Genomic DNA, 15,856 nt, shown 5'->3' with positions numbered 1-15,856 from the left:
TGAAAATCTACCCAGTAGGTGTTATTAGTAACAAAATATAAAAAATCAGAATCAGCAATTTTGAGTATTGTTTTGCTCAAACGTCTCCTTGACATCATTTTAAACTTGAGATCAAATCTGATTATTGGGGATGCCTCCTGGTCGGTCAAACCTCTAAAACCTGATGTGCTGATGCAAGGATAGAGCTTCTCTGCGGTAATCACAGCTTCCACGAATGTTGATTGTAGGCGGGGGAGTGTGTCCCACATCACCCCACAGAAGTTGGTTTGCTGATATCCATGAAATTGGACCAAATGATCAGCTTTACTACATCTAATCAGACTCAGAGATTAGGTGACAAATCAAATAATCAACAACAACAAACTACAGGAGTTTTCGCACCCAGATACTTATCATTTTAAGTTCAATGTAGCAAGTTGTTCAAGAAACTCTCTATTAATTTACACTAAATGACAATAAGCTGATATTTGGTGATGTCAGGTTTTAATATCAGGTTTGTTTTTAAAATATTCAGAAGGTATTTCTGTAGTATAGCCCCAAATCAGAAAGTTATGCTTTGGGACCTGCCCTATAACTTTGTTGTCAACTCCCTTTGACCATTCTACATGAAACGTCCCAGAAATGTCCAAATGTGAACTGAATTTTCTCAGAAAAGATTTGTGCATATTTTTCAAATGCGGACACTGTTTTTAGCAATTGAAAAATGTCTGTCCTGTGGACTAAACCATATTAACCATTACCACAGATACACTGCTGCTGGCTCTGTAACATAGGCACAATGGCGTCTCTTGGCAGCCCATCATTTTGGGCCACTTTGATCAATGTACATGGACCACGACAAACTAATACTTGCCCATCTAAAAATGTTTTTCTCTGATCTGGGAAGGAACAATCATGAAAGTCAAAGCTATAGAGGGAGTTCCAAAGTTAATATGTTATTGGGTTTCCCACACTGGTGTATAATTCAATGTCAAATCTAACATGCTAAAGTCAGAGCTTGGGCACGGTCTTCCCTTTTTCAATTGGTAAAAATCCTTCCCACGAGCTGTTCCCAAAAGCAGAAAATCGAGAAATATTAATGTTGTAATTGGGCTGTATTGTCCCAGGTTGAGCTCCCAGCAGCAACAATGAAGGGAGAACGACAATATTGCATGAAAATCAGAAACATCAAGAATGGACAAGAAGTGGCCTAGTTCAGTGGAAAGCTAAAGAAGACAGCATGAACGGTCGTTGTGATAGGGGACTTCAGGCAGGCAGCACTGTCCTCCGTGAAAGAGGCCCCCTCTGCAGCAGCCACCCTACTCTTCCTCATGCACAGCTGGGTGGCGGTTCTTCTCTGTTACACAGAGAGACCATGAGGCAGCGCCACATGGACAGAGCCCTTGACACGTAGATATCCTAGAAGTCTTCTGTGCCGCTGATCCTCTCCATGAGCACTTCTGTTAGAAGACTCTGCCCAGCAAATTGGTTGGGCTGGAGGTGGTTCTCCCTACCTCTGTAGTTTAATATTTCATTTAAGAAGTACTAACTGTGAACATCTGCAGTTTATTGTACTAGGGAGATAGTTACAACAGATGTGTGTTGCGGTCTTGCTTGGAACTGTGAGATATTATCCATAAAAACGCATACTTGTGTATGCTTAAGGATTCAAAGGCTAAAAAGTGCATGTGCAAATATTTGCATAGCTGCATAGATTAGTGCTGTATCTTGTCTCACTAAAACTATGGCAGTCTTGCAGCGATTGCTTTAACTGCCCCATCAAAAGTACGGTGGCCTTGCAAAAAGTATCAGCACTGCCACACTAAGCGCATGAGTGCTGTCTCTTTATGAGTATACCGGCCCTCCATACAAGGAACTGTCTATTTCTTGTCTGGGTCAGCTTTTCTACAAGAAGAGCAGCCTAGAGTAAATTGTCAGCACAGTAAACTGAATGGATAGCAGTTTCGCTGAAGAGTCCTGGTATTGTCTATTTCGGTATTCATACAAACTATCAAAATAAAAATATCATCCTATCAAAATACTGTGTCCAAAATATCTTTATATGGAAATATCATCTGCAAGAACACTGTTGTCAAGAATATCAATTTTAAGGTAAGCAATATCGATTTTTAAAATATCAGAGTCATTAATATAGCTTACAAAAATATTGTTGTTTGTAATATTGTTTTTAAATTATTCTTACGTATTTTAGTATATTTTTAAATGTATATGATGTAAATTCTTTATATAATTACTGTCTATGTTTTTTAATATAGTTGTTAAGTTTTAGTAGTTATTAAATTTAATGTAATGACTTTTTGGGATTTTTAGTACCGAAGTGGGTTGTGGATTTATAGGGGTATGGGGTGGGAAGTAATTTAACTCTAATAAATGAATATTTCGTTTTTGATTAATATTATTTATTTAATTGAAAGTTAATTATGTTCATTGTGCAATTATTTATTTATTTATTTAAATTTCAGCTGCAGGTTGTGGGGTTTATAGAGGTACAGAGTGGAAAGTAAATTGATTCTAATTAATTCATAATTAGTTGTTAATTATTAATAATTATGTAATTGATATTTAATTATGTTAATTGTGTTAATTATTATTAATTAATTATTTGATCATTAATTATGTTAATTGTGTAATACTTTTTTAATTTTTAGTTTTAGGTGCATGTTGTGGCGTTTATATGAGTACAGGGTGGGAAGTAAATGTATTCTAATTAATTAATAATCAGTTGTTGATTAATAATAATAATTATTCCTAACTGTCCCCCCAAAAAACAGCCCGTGGTGTGAACTTTTTTGGCCACGGGAGCTGGGGTCTGCCCCCTCCCCAGTCCCTGTGGTGAAAAGTCTAGGTATTAAAATAGACTCTGATCTCACCATGGCTCGGCAAGTTACATCAGTTGTGGGGACATGCATTGGCCTCCTCCTGAGGCAATTACGTAAACTTGTGCCCCTCCTCTCTACGACCTCATTGCAGATGATTGTGTCTGCTACCATTATTTCAAGGCTGGATTATGGCAACGCCTTGTACATTGGCCTGCCATTAAACTTGATCAGGAAATTGCAGGTGGTGCAGAACGATGCAGCCCGTCTGATTTTTGGCCTGCCCAGAAGGGCGCATGCCTCTGACCTCCTTACCAAACTGCACTGGCTGCCGATGAAGCAAAGAGCCATCTTCAAAGGCCTCTGCATCACTCATAAAGCTCTATACGGCCAGGCCCCTGCATACATTAAGGAGCGCTTTCAAATATATACCCCGAGACGTATTCTGCGGTCCTCGGAGGCGGGTCTTTTAGTCCCCCCTCGGTTTGAACTCGCCTCCAAAGGGGCAGGGCTTGTTCGACTCTTCTTCCATATCTCTGGAACAACCTGCCGGAACATCTGCGCAAGGAGCCCGTTCTTTTGAAATTCAGGAAACTTCTTAAAACTATCCTGTTTAGAGCGTCATTAGAATAACACCTCACTTTTTCTTATGTAATTGCACGGTACTAGGACGCTATCTTCCTCTCCAAAGCGCGAAGAGACCAATTGGTGAATCTGCGCTATATAAAAGTCCTTTAACATAACATAACATAACATTTAATTGATCATTAATTATGTCAATCTTGCAATTCGATTTTTTCACCTAACATTTAGGTGTGGGTTGTGGGTTTGGCAGGGGTATAGGATAGGGAGTAAATTAATGATATTAATGTACTAATTAATTGACTAATTCATATTAATTATTACATTGATAACTAATTATATTAATTGTGTAATTTATTTTTGTTAAGTTACATTTTAGGAGTATGTGTGTTTTGTGGGGGTATATTGTGGGAAGTAAATGATTATAATTAAGTGATAAATAATTTTTAATTAACCCCTTCGGCGCTCATGACGGAACGGTTCCGTCATGAGCGTCGGTTGGGCTGTGCTCATGACGGAACCGTTCCGTCATGATCCCGCCCGCGCAACGAACCTTCAGCGTGGCGCGGGAAGCTGCGCCGCGCTGAAGGGGTTAATGATTAGTTTATTGATAAATATTTATGTTAATAGTGTAAATAGTTTGTTACACTTTATGTGCGGTTTGTGAGTTTTGTAGGGTTATACGGTGGGAAGTAACTAAAAGAATGTTATTTAATCAATATTTTTTGTTAATAAATAATTTTTACATAACATTATTTATGTAAATGAAATTTTTTTGGGAGTTTTAATTATAATATTTCAGGTAATTTATGATATGTATTTAACCTTGTAATTTGTATTTATTTTATTCATTTTTTGATATAAAATATATTTGTATTCTTTTTTTTTACATATTTATATTTTTATTTGTTGACTATGTGTCTTAAATTATTTTATCGTGTTGGAGAGAAATTGTTTATTTCTAATGTTGCACTGACTGGAGTGGGAATAGAACATTTTACCCCTCCGCAGTCCAACACTTTCCCTACTGTTGCACTCATAGGAGTGGAAATAGAACATTTTACCCCTCCGCAGTCCAACACTTTCCCCACTGTTGCACTTATTGGAGTTGGAATGGTACATTTTACCCCTCCGCAATCCAACACTTTCTCTACTGTTGCACTCATTAGAGTGGGAACAGTAAATTTTACCCCTCCGCAATCCAACTCTTTCCCTACTGTTACTCAGTCTGGGGTGTGAATAGTAAATTTTACCCCCCCCCCGTGATCGGAAACTTTCCCTACCGTTGCTCAGACTTGTGTGGGAATAGTAGATGCTACCTCTCCGCAATCCAACACTTTTCCTACTGTTAAACTGACTGGAGTAGGAATATTAATTTTACCCCTCCGCAATTCAACACTTTCCCTACTGTTGCACTGACTGGAGTGGTAATAGTACATTTTATCCCTCCGTAATCCAAAACTTTCCCTACTGTTGAAGTAATTGGAATTGGAATACTAAGTTTTACGCCTCCGCAATCCATCACTTTCCCTTCTGTTGCACTGACTGGAGTGGGAATAGTACATTTTACCCCTGTGTGATGGTTCCTACTGGTGCGTTTTGTGAAATGGGAGTAGTACATTTTATACATCCTTAGTATAACACGTTGCCTACTTTTGTATACATTTTAGTGGGAATAGTATATGTATTAAATGTAAAAATGTATAATTAATTTTATATTGTTACAATGTATATTATTAAGCTGTTGCTCATTTAAAATTATAATATTTATAATTATTAATGTTTTTAATATGTACAATAGTTTTATCAAATTGTAAGAAATGTATGTTGTTTATTTTTGTTAGAATGCTTTGTTTTTTTAATACATTTTATGTTATTTGTGTATATATATATATATATATATATATATATATATATATATATACATATTTGTTATGGTATTAAATTATTGAAGAAGATCTGAAATTATAATGTAAATCAAAATTATTAGTTTAATAATAGTTTTTTAACTAGATATATGTATATATATTTTAATATAGGTGCATTTAACTTTTTTAAATACAGTTATTTGTTATATTTGTTGAAATATATGTTAAATATATAAACATTTTTAAATTAATGTTACTTTGTAATATCTTTAATAATTAATATTTAAATATATATATTTAAAAATGATATTTAAAACAACAAATTAATGACAACTATATATATTTTTTCGATATTTTTGACATTATAAGTATAGGATGATGATATTTTTGATCGCGATATTTTGGTATGGCGATATTTTCATAGGGGATATTTTGCCAGCGAACTCTCTATTTCTAGTAGAACTGCTCAATTAGAAGTGCTGGTTATGATACAAAGAAAAGGATGTCTCCATGTTAAACTGCACCAGTGCTAACGTGGGAGAAAAATAATGGGCACCTGAAGCACTTCACCTATTATGTGCTTAGCACCATAGCCTACTTCCTTTTCCTCTAGGTCCACACTTTCCAACCTCTCTCACCCTCACCCCATGTTGTGAGTAGCTAGAGTAATATTTTGCTCTCCCAATACTGATATTTGTTTAGATCATCATGAGGATTGCAGATCCAAATCCATTATTTGAATGCCGAGCTTGGCTCGTGACTGATTAATGTCACTTTACTTTTCAGTTATCACCTATTGTGGACAACACCACTGTATACAGTAGGCTTTTGGACAGCCCATAGCTTACCATTAGTTGACTTTCTTTCAACCCCACTTGCTTGCTCGTTATTCAAATGTTTTCATTTTTTCCATTTTTGCCTGCACTATGAACATACCTCCTTTAATATTTATGATTGGATAACTTGTATACTTCCTCTGTTTCCGTTCAGAGAACTAATTATTTTCTTTTTCTTTCAGCACTCAATGCAAGTGCATGTGTTTTCTTTCTGCCTTCCTCGTGTCCATCTTCCCCACTGAAATTCCCCCCTGCTCTCCGTATTGTTCGCCCTCAACTCCCACTTGAGTTTCTCATTTATTTGTTTTTTTTATTTTCTTTTTATCTTAAATTCCACCCACTCCTTTACCATATTTATGATTGGATAACTTGTATACTTTCTCTGTTTCCGTTCAGAGAACTAATTATTTTCTTTTTCTTTCAGCACTCAATGCAAGTGCATGTGTTTTCTTTCTGCCTTCCTCGTGTCCATCTTCCCCACTGAAATTCCCCCGTGCTCTCCGTATTGTTCGCCCTGAACTCCCACTTGAGTTTCTCATTTATTTGTTATTTTTAATTTATTTTTATCTTAAATTCCACCCACTCATTCAGCTTCTTTGTTGTTTCACTTCTACTGCTACCACCACTCAGTCTACCAACCCTTCCACCAATTCCTCCTGACTATATTTGCCTCCCTGTATCATTTTTAAAAAAAGAATTGAAGTTCAGGAGCACACAGTAGCTGTAATTTGCTGACCGGGCATCTTGAAACAGTAAATAATTACAAAAAACAAATGGCTGTTATGTCATGAGATGTGTGCACATGTGCGGTGTCCATCCATGTGTATACATCACTTTTTTAAACATTTTCTTCAGAGACTTTTGTAGCATGAGCAATAAATATTTATTTTTCAAATGCTGAGCGTCATCTGCACAAAAGCTTATGCAAAGCCAAGAAGTCTGCACTGGCAAATCCAAAAGAAGGAATCGATTGGCATTTCCAATACTTATTTTGTTTAGGCGCTATTCATCTAGAACGGTGAGCCTTGTTGTCTAATGTTGGCACCAGAAAGCATGGTGAGCAACACGTAACACAAAATAGCATTTCTACTGGGATATTTTTGGGGGGCTTTCCATGGCGATTTTTTTTTCCTGTAGTGTAGACAACCCCCTTCATCAATACCACCTCCAGTTTTGGAGGGGTTCCCACTCTCTCCAATCCCAAAGACACATTTATGCCTGCTGTTGACAGATGTATATTTAGAAGAGTGTTTGGTATTGAAAAGTGCCTGCTAAAGTTTGCAAATACCCACAAATATGGACATTTTTGGCTGTTCTCCTACTTTTACAAGCTTTTCGTCTCAGAGTTGTCCAGTACCATTCCATCCCTCTAATACGCTTTACTCACACGTTCTATTACACAATACTGAATAATTGTGTATATGAGTAAATCCATTCTGAATATAAATTCACGTTTTGTGAACACCATCCTAACATCAAATGGCCGCGTGAACTGGGTGAGAGCGGCCCAGTGGACATTTCAAGCCACTAATCCAGTCTTCTTGACAGAGATCCCGAGTGCTTCACTGATGTAAGATCTGACTTTTGCAACAGAGCTGGTGGCCCAAAAAGGAAAGTCACAGAAATGATAGTGATGAGCAGAACTGTGCTACAAACGCCGTTCAAGGTAGGGGCGAGGTTAGGCACCTTACTATGACACCTGGCTGTGGGTGTGCTGGGTGTAGGAGACTGTGGGGGAGATTTACGAAAAATTCATGCAGCACAGCCCCCCGCGAGGCTGTGCTGCGCGACAGGGAGGGAGCCGGAGAGCGCCATATTTTCAAAGATATGGCTCTCTCCTTCCCTTTCCCTCGTGCCTGCTCTGATTTCAGCTGCCGTGAGACACCCACACAACTTAGCGCCAGGTGTATGTGTGAGTCCAGCATGGGTTTTGTACAGGAAGGGTACTCTTCCTGTACTAAATTCTATGCCTAGACAAGAGGGAAAGCGTTTCCCACTTCGTATGCATGCTGCACAGTAGCACGCATGCAAAGTCGGAAAAGGATGGAGAAATTAAAGCATGTCTCCTTCCTAGCGCCTAGTTGAAAAGGGTGCTGTTTCTCGAGCTAAACCCAATCTACTGTGGTTAGTAAAATCCATTTAGCGTGAGAAACCTTGGGTGGCTGCATGGGAACGCCCATGCACCGCCATTTGCACGCCCCCCCCCCCCATGGCGCAAAGTACTGTATGCGCTGCTTCACATTACAATTACGTTATTTCCAGCGCTAAACAAGTTTAGCGCTGGAAAGTAAATTAGACAAAAAAGATTTTGCACCGTTTTGCATCACTTTAGTGCAAAAGCTTAGTAAATCTCCCCCTATGTTTCATCAAAGTGGCAGGTCTGCGTGGAGGAACCCACCCTGGCGACTAATCCGACTGCAACTTCATCGCGTAGCATTATAAAGGCTAGAGCCTATAACTACGTATCACAAACCGAGCGCCCATGTTTGATTTAAACACTGCGCTATAAGCACCGCTGCAAGGCACTAGAGAATTTCCAGTCAGCAGAGTGAACGCGAGAGCCGCGTGCTTCTCCCTTGGTAACTACTGCGGTGAATAAACATGGCGGGCACGCTCCCACTAAGACAGTAATATTTACTACGTATCCAAAATGCTTTTTATTACATAAACGCATACTTTCTGCTAATTTTGAAAGAAATGCACAACACTACTCTGCTTTCTGCACCACAAGAGCAAAAGGCATCCCTCGCTGTCTCTTGGGACAGCGACCAACAGCACCTGCTGGCATCAACTCCCGCCCTTTCAAGGATTCACCTCTACGATAACTTCTGTTTTTGTTTAACTATTTTCCTCGTCTAAATTTCCAGACATTTTGGGACAGCGCAGCCCGGTATGGAATCCGTACAACTTTCAGTGAATCACCTTTACAATAACTTCAGTTTTTGTTTAACTATTTTCCCTGTCTAATTTTCCAGACATTTTGGGACAGCGCAGCCCGGTATGGAATCCGTACTACACCCGTAAATATATACAGCACTGGCATCTGGAGACCTCCAGAAATTAGACCTGTGTATAGACCAGCGGTAGAAGTGCATAAAAAATAGTAAGGGAACTGTGATGCTGTGTACAATGGGGCGGGCGAGTAAGCGTGGGGGCGGGGTGAAGGGCATACCTAAAAAAAAGCAAACTAATCTGTACCTTTTTTGATCTTTCACCTTCAGGTACGCACATATAAAATAACACACAACTTAAATGTAAAATAAATGCAAGTTAAGTTAATCAGTGGGAAATGCACTATCGTACTTTATGAAACCTTTATTAGTTAATGCAGTGCAGAGGTCAGTGTCTGTAACCAGAGAGTCAGGAATTGAATCCTGGTTGGAGCAGTGGAGAACAGTTAGGGGTGTAACAAGCACACACATAACAGCTCAGCAGGTAACTCCTTTTCAAAACCACTTAGAAAGAATAAATCTGTGTTATCAGGAAGTGTCAGGTGATTCCATTAATCAAAGCCAATACCGGCACCCAAGCTCCTTTATTTGCAGATTGACTGGTTGTTCACACTTACAGTTCTTTCAGGCAAGCAGGCACCCTGGCAAGAAGGCTTGTTTAGCTGTCTGCCTGCCTTCAGTTTCACAGCACAAGAGACACACTGCAGCTGAGGCATTTAAACTTTGGGAATTAACCCTCCTGGGCAGTTATCTTTTCACAGAATGTAGGGGAACTCGTTTCCTTAAATTAAAAAAGTATGGGCAGTCGCGCCCCTTCAATCCCGTTTACTTTGACCACTGATATAGGCCACATCAAACCAGCATCAGATGCTATTGCTAGAGTTATCATCACCTGGAATTTAGGGCTATTGTATCTACTCCGAGAGATACAGGCTGAAGGGCACGGATCGAGGACTCAACCAAGGGGGAGGCCATCAGACTCTTGGAACATTCCCAGCATCGAGGGCAGGATGTTCTAATTAAAACAGGGCGAGGAGAGGGGAACATTGGAATGTTGGGGCAGGGGGCACATAGCAGCAACCCCTGCCCACTGCTGCTATGCTGTCTTCAAATGCTGCAACACTCAAGGTGTGAGTGTTCACAGCGGGGGCCACACATGCCTGGGCTTCCAAGGCTCTGGTAAGCAGAGGATGAACAGGCGAGCCTATGGAAAAAAATGTAAGCGCCAGGGTGGAGACACACAATAATAGCACAGGAAGTTATGGTGTAAAGAGATGATGTGATCTAGACTAGCGGTTAAATTACTGATTATGAAGCAGACAGCAAGAAATGTGCTTGAACCACAAGTGCAGCAAAGTATGTTATGTTACCGTCACTTATAAAGCACAGCAATTACTACAGGCGGCCACTCCGAACTGAAAATATTATTCTGACACAATACCTTCGCGATGCTAGAAGGGAAGAGGATGAGTTTTAGTTTCCACCCAAAAAGAAAGTGTTCTTAGCAGTATTAAGGTCAAGCAGGCATTGACAGTAGCAAGTGTGTCCTGTGTATCTCAGACACTCAAATTCATTGGGAAGGCCATTAAAGTTCATATATGTAAGTCCATCAAAGAAGACAAACAAACAGCCTCAATTTACACAGAGGCCAGTATACACCAAAGCAAGACCATCACAATACAGAGGACAGGACTATTATGCATACTACGCATATAAGGAAACTAGGTCAAACAAGGTACAAAGAGGTAATACCATAAAGGTACACAGACACAAGACCATAGAAGACCATCAAAGTAAAAAGAAATAAGAACATTAAAGGGCACCTAGGTAGAAGAATCCACATCTACTGGACAAGACCATCAAAGTATAGAGAGGCAAGACCATCAAAGACCAGAGAGGCAAGACCATCAAAGTATAGAGAGGCAAGACCATCAAAGACCAGAGAGGCAAGACCATCAAAGTATAGAGAGGCAAGACCATCAAAGTATAGAGAGGCAAGACCATCAAAGTATAGAGAGGCAAGACCATCAAAGACCAGAGAGGCAAGACCATCAAAGTATAGAGAGGCAAGACCATCAAAGACCAGAGAGGCAAGACCATCAAAGTATAGAGAGGCAAGACCATCAAAGTATAGAGAGGCAAGACCATCAAAGTATAGAGAGGCAAGACCATCAAAGTATAGAGAGGCAAGACCACCAAAGCACCTGGAGGGAAGACCACCAAAGAACAGAGAGGCAAGACCATCAAAGCACCTGGAGGGAAAACCAGCAAAGCACCTGGAGGGAAGACCACCAAAGCACCTGAAGGGAAGACTATCAAGCACAGTGAAAGAGGACCACCGAAGTACAAGGAGATCAGACCATTTTGCATAGATGACGGCAAGACCATCAAAGTACACAAAGGCGGGACCTGCAAAGAGCGCACATGCAAGTGCATCACGGTAGGCAGACGCCAGGCCATCAAAGAGCACATAGGCTAAACATAGGATTATATGGTTTAGTCTATGTCTGGAATGCTTTGATCACATACGGCAATCTCTGGAGACCCTCTATACATTGATGAAGGAAGTGGAAACTGCACTATGCAAGGAAGGCTCTAGGGTTGTTGTCAACAGGACAGCCCCAAGAAGCAGTGACCAAGCCCATTCAAAGCGGCACATCCGCAGGGCTATCCAGCAGCTCTACCCCCGAGCCCACCACTGCAAGGGGCACCTCTCCAGACCTCCCCAGTAACTACAGGGGCCAATCGTGTGATATGAGCTGCATGCAGGAAGGAACGGCCTCAAAGCACGCATCTGAGGCTGCGTAGATTTCTGAAATGGCTTAAGGTGAGATGTAAGTGTTCTAAAAAACACTTATACACGTATGTAGCTCTGAGATGCCTTTATCTACCAGTTGTCTCCCTTGGAACAGTCATCCTCTGATGCTAATGACGCACGGCCACCTGCACTGTTCTTGTTCCATAGCGTCAGTCATTGCAGGATCGTGAAACCCGTTTAAGTCCTAATGCTTTGTTTTGTTTGTTAACAATAACATGAATAAATTACACTCTGTGAGTGCCCTGTGGGGGAGGTGCGGTGACAGACCTCTGGCCTGCCCGACCCCCGCCCCGGCTTCAGGTGTGGTCGCCTTACCTTCGAAGAAGCGTTGGAGGGCCTCCGTCTCGTCCACCACATCCATGGCTGCGGCCCTAGCTCTGGCGACGGGGCCGTGCCATGAAGAGGCCCCCGCAGCCCGCTGCCGCGGCTCACCAGTGACCGTAGTTAGAAAACACCGCGGGGGCTACCAATGTACCCTAAACCACTGGGTGGGCGCCCCGTGAGGTCTGCTAGGCAGTGGGAGTCTCTGTAGGAATCTGCTGAGGGGTTCGACTGGGTGGCGGTGGGGTTCCTCCTTTGTGGGGTCGATCAGCTGTCAACTGCAGTCACCGCGCCATACTCCTGCAATCTAGAGTTCTGAGGACTCTGGAGTTTCACTCGCACTGGGGGTCCTCCCGTGGTGGGCACGGTGGGTATTTCCTGTAATTCCTGTGCTGCTCACGGGTCCTCCCCGTCCTATGGCTCGGGCGGGTAATGGTCGTTTCAACTTGTGCGGCGGGGGCGATCTCCGTCGCGAGGGGGCTCGGGGTGATGGAGTCTCGCCACCTGTACGGACGTGTCCTCAAAGTGCGTGACACATGTCGCGAGGCTTAGATTGATTAACCCGATGCATCCCTTCCTCAGTTTCAGAGTGACCCCCCGTTGATGGAGGTCCCGTAGAGTGTGAGCTCTCCTGGCACGCTCCTTGCCGGGTTCGAGAGAGAACGTGCTCCACTGTCTCTAGGGTGGCAGAAGGTCCTGGGTGGACACAATGTGGCAGGCTGCCCCAGGGCGACAGCAAAGAGCAGGAGATCCCGGACAGCCTCTCTAGGACAGAAGAGACCCCCGCGCATCCTCTGGTCACACTCCTTGTGACGCTCCCGGCTCTGCAGCCGGACCAACCCCACAACTCTTCGGCTGGAGCAGCATTGCTCGCACCACTGTATCGGCTCATCAGCGCCACCTGGTGGGCGTAGCTGAAACAACACGCCACCTGTGAGCGGTCCGGCCTGTCACAATATCCAAAGATGACACTGTTTCTTTCGGGACAAGTATCTTCCGCAGGACCATTTAGAGTCCGGGCAAAATTTACCTTTAAGAGACAATTTAACTTTCATGATAATAACTTTGTCGCAGAACAATATCTTCTTGCAGAAAGGTGTTTCCTGGCACGAAGTAAACCTCCCTGGCTTCTGGGGACTCACCGTCGACCCCCTCAGGGGGCAGCAGTTCTCCAGAGAAAAATATTTTTCCATGGAGCCTCCTAAACGTCTTGCTTAAAAGTTTCGTTTTTTTTAATCGTATACTTTGGTGCATAAAACATTCACAAAGAAAGATAAAACGCAACGACAACTGTGTATGCTGTTCAACAGCATAAAGGAAGCTGTTGGAACAAAAGAGAACATTCATCGGGGATGGGAAAACGGCACGTACAGAATGTCAATTAATTGTTTTTAGTCCGCAGGAATGCTTAATTTGAGCAGGTGGTTGCCGGCACTCATGTACGGGACAGGCGCTTATGCTTTCTCATCAGACATTGACCGCGAGCAATAGAGAGAAAAACACACGACCGGCAAAGAAGTGGGAAGGGTCAGACAAAAGCGGACACAAAGCGAGACAATAGGGACCACAAGAGTGAGGTAAAGGGGCAGCAGTGTCTGTTTAGAGAATTTAAGGGATCTGAAGTGAATTCAACACCACACAGTCTTGGTTTTTAGCGCACCAATTATTAATGGCACTGCCAGAGTAGAGCCTGTCACCGGCACTCTTTCTTTTTCAAATCAATCAGTTGCTTTACAAAAATTTAGGTCAAAGAGAAAACCTTTATAATTATAATACATCATAGGATTTCAGAGTTATATGCGAATCATGGACTGAAAAGAAGTAGCTCAGACAAATAGCTACCCCCTTGGGCCAGGCAGAGGAGAGTCAGGTGCGAGCATAAGTTTTTTTTTAGGGGGGGGGAGGGGGGGAGTTCCATTCCACATCACTGGTGCCTCGAAGGGCGTCTGGCATGTTGCACTCCACACCCTGTAATGATACAGTCACATCCCACAACCCGCTCATCAGTATGGATGGTCGCTAGTTGTTTTTTATAATCATTCCTGGCCCATCCTCGTCTTTTAGCCAAGAAACCCAGTGGCATTGTAAGGGCGCCAGACCCCCTCATGCTAGCTAGGCAAATGCCACCCATATTAACCTCAGCCGGCCATAATTGGGGTGGGGTGCACTCCTTGGGTCGCTGCCTCTGCTGCATTAATGATAACTATGCCAGTGAGCCTAATGTTTTTTTTTTTAAAGCCTCCCATGGGTCATGCCCTATAATTCTATGAACACGCGTGTTGATAACAGCAGTGCGAGCAATGCAGGCATTGCTTGAGTCCCTAACTAGAATGCTACAGTGAGGCATTGTTTGAGTTCCTTACCAGCATGCTACAGTGAGCCTGTATATAAGAATTTCTCTTGGAGGCAAAGATCACGATGCCCAACTTCTTGGATGATATCATGAATACACCAAAATCCTTTGGTCCTGTTGCTACCAACATTTTCCTGCCTGATGAAGACCACATAGAAATCAATCGAAGAGGCTGAAACATCGATATTTTGGGTCCTTTCTATACCAAACATTTGGGCATATCAACAACAACCGGCGATAATTATCGCTAAGCGCACTTAGCGCTAGGATAATTATCGCCGGCTAGCGTTGATTTTTATCGCTGAGATAGCGTGCTATTAGCAACGCTTATCTCAATAGCGATAAAAATCCTCACGCTAAGTGACTAACGTGAGATTATCGCTGGAAATCCAGCGATAATCTCACGTTAGCTTGTTGATAGGGACAGACAAACTTAGCCATGATATCCTCCTTCCATAGGATATCATGGCTAAGTCAGAAAAATACCAGAAGTAAAAAAGCAGCGTTAACCGCGGTTAGCGCTGCTTTTTTTGTCTCTAACAGGGTTAGCGATATTCTTGATAATAGGAGAAATGTCGCTTAGCTACATTTCTCCTATTATTTTACTCTGGAACGCCCCCTTTGCATCTCATTAGAGATGCAAGGGGAAGCGTAGAGTAAAAGGGTGCTAACATGCAAATTTGCATGTTAGCACCCTGTTGTTGATAGGGTGCTAGTTTTATCTCTGCTTTTTTGGCTTTTAAAGCCAAAAAAGCAGAGATAAAGCCCTTGTTGATATGCCCCATTATTGGGCTGATCAGACTTGAATGTCTATATCGTCAGGTTTTAAATGAGCTTTTGTCCCATTGGTTGGGACCCTTGTACATATTGTAAATATTATATGTTGACTGTGTTATGTGTACTGTTTGGTTCATCATTATGCACTTGCACTGCACCATCACTTGGAGCACCAGCATTTTTTGTTGAACTGTCTTTTGGATCAATGATATCAGAATATCATATACAATAAGTATGTTGTTGGTTAACTTGTGTGGATCACATTTTGAGCAGTCTGACTCAAGACCGCCATTATTTTGAGATCCTTGCTAATGTCTTAAAGAGTCCCAGAGTAACATTGTGCTTCTATGACTATGTTACCAAAAGTTTTGGGAATACTGGGTTTCCCTTTCCCTACAACCCCTATTCATTCACTGTCCTTGGTTTTAAATGGTTCTTATATTTGGCCAACAACTGTATTATCACTGCACAGCTATTTCAGGGCCAAATCTAGGATCTCGCCGACACAGGGAAGTATACTGCATTTGTCCTGGT

At 42.0% G+C, this 15,856-nt stretch overlaps 1 protein-coding gene across 2 annotated transcripts in view; it reads right to left on the bottom strand.

Moving 5' to 3' along the window:
• MYRF (myelin regulatory factor) overlaps window positions 1-13,057 on the bottom strand; it is a 449,420-nt gene extending 436,363 nt beyond the window's left edge. For both annotated transcript variants that reach the window (XM_085648540.1, XM_085648541.1), the window contains exon 1: window positions 12,187-13,057. In XM_085648540.1, the coding sequence (XP_085504666.1) occupies window positions 12,187-12,232 (46 nt within the window). In that variant the 5' untranslated portion in view covers window positions 12,233-13,057. The remainder of the gene's footprint in view (window positions 1-12,186) is intronic.
• Between the last annotated feature and the right edge of the window lie 2,799 nt (window positions 13,058-15,856).

Source organism: Triturus cristatus, chromosome 3_2, assembly GCF_964204655.1.
Source record: "Triturus cristatus chromosome 3_2, aTriCri1.1, whole genome shotgun sequence".
NCBI classification, from domain to species: Eukaryota; Metazoa; Chordata; class Amphibia; order Caudata; family Salamandridae; genus Triturus; species Triturus cristatus.
The sequence above is the reverse complement of the archived record's forward strand: the minus strand, read 5'-3'. Positions and strand labels throughout refer to the sequence as shown.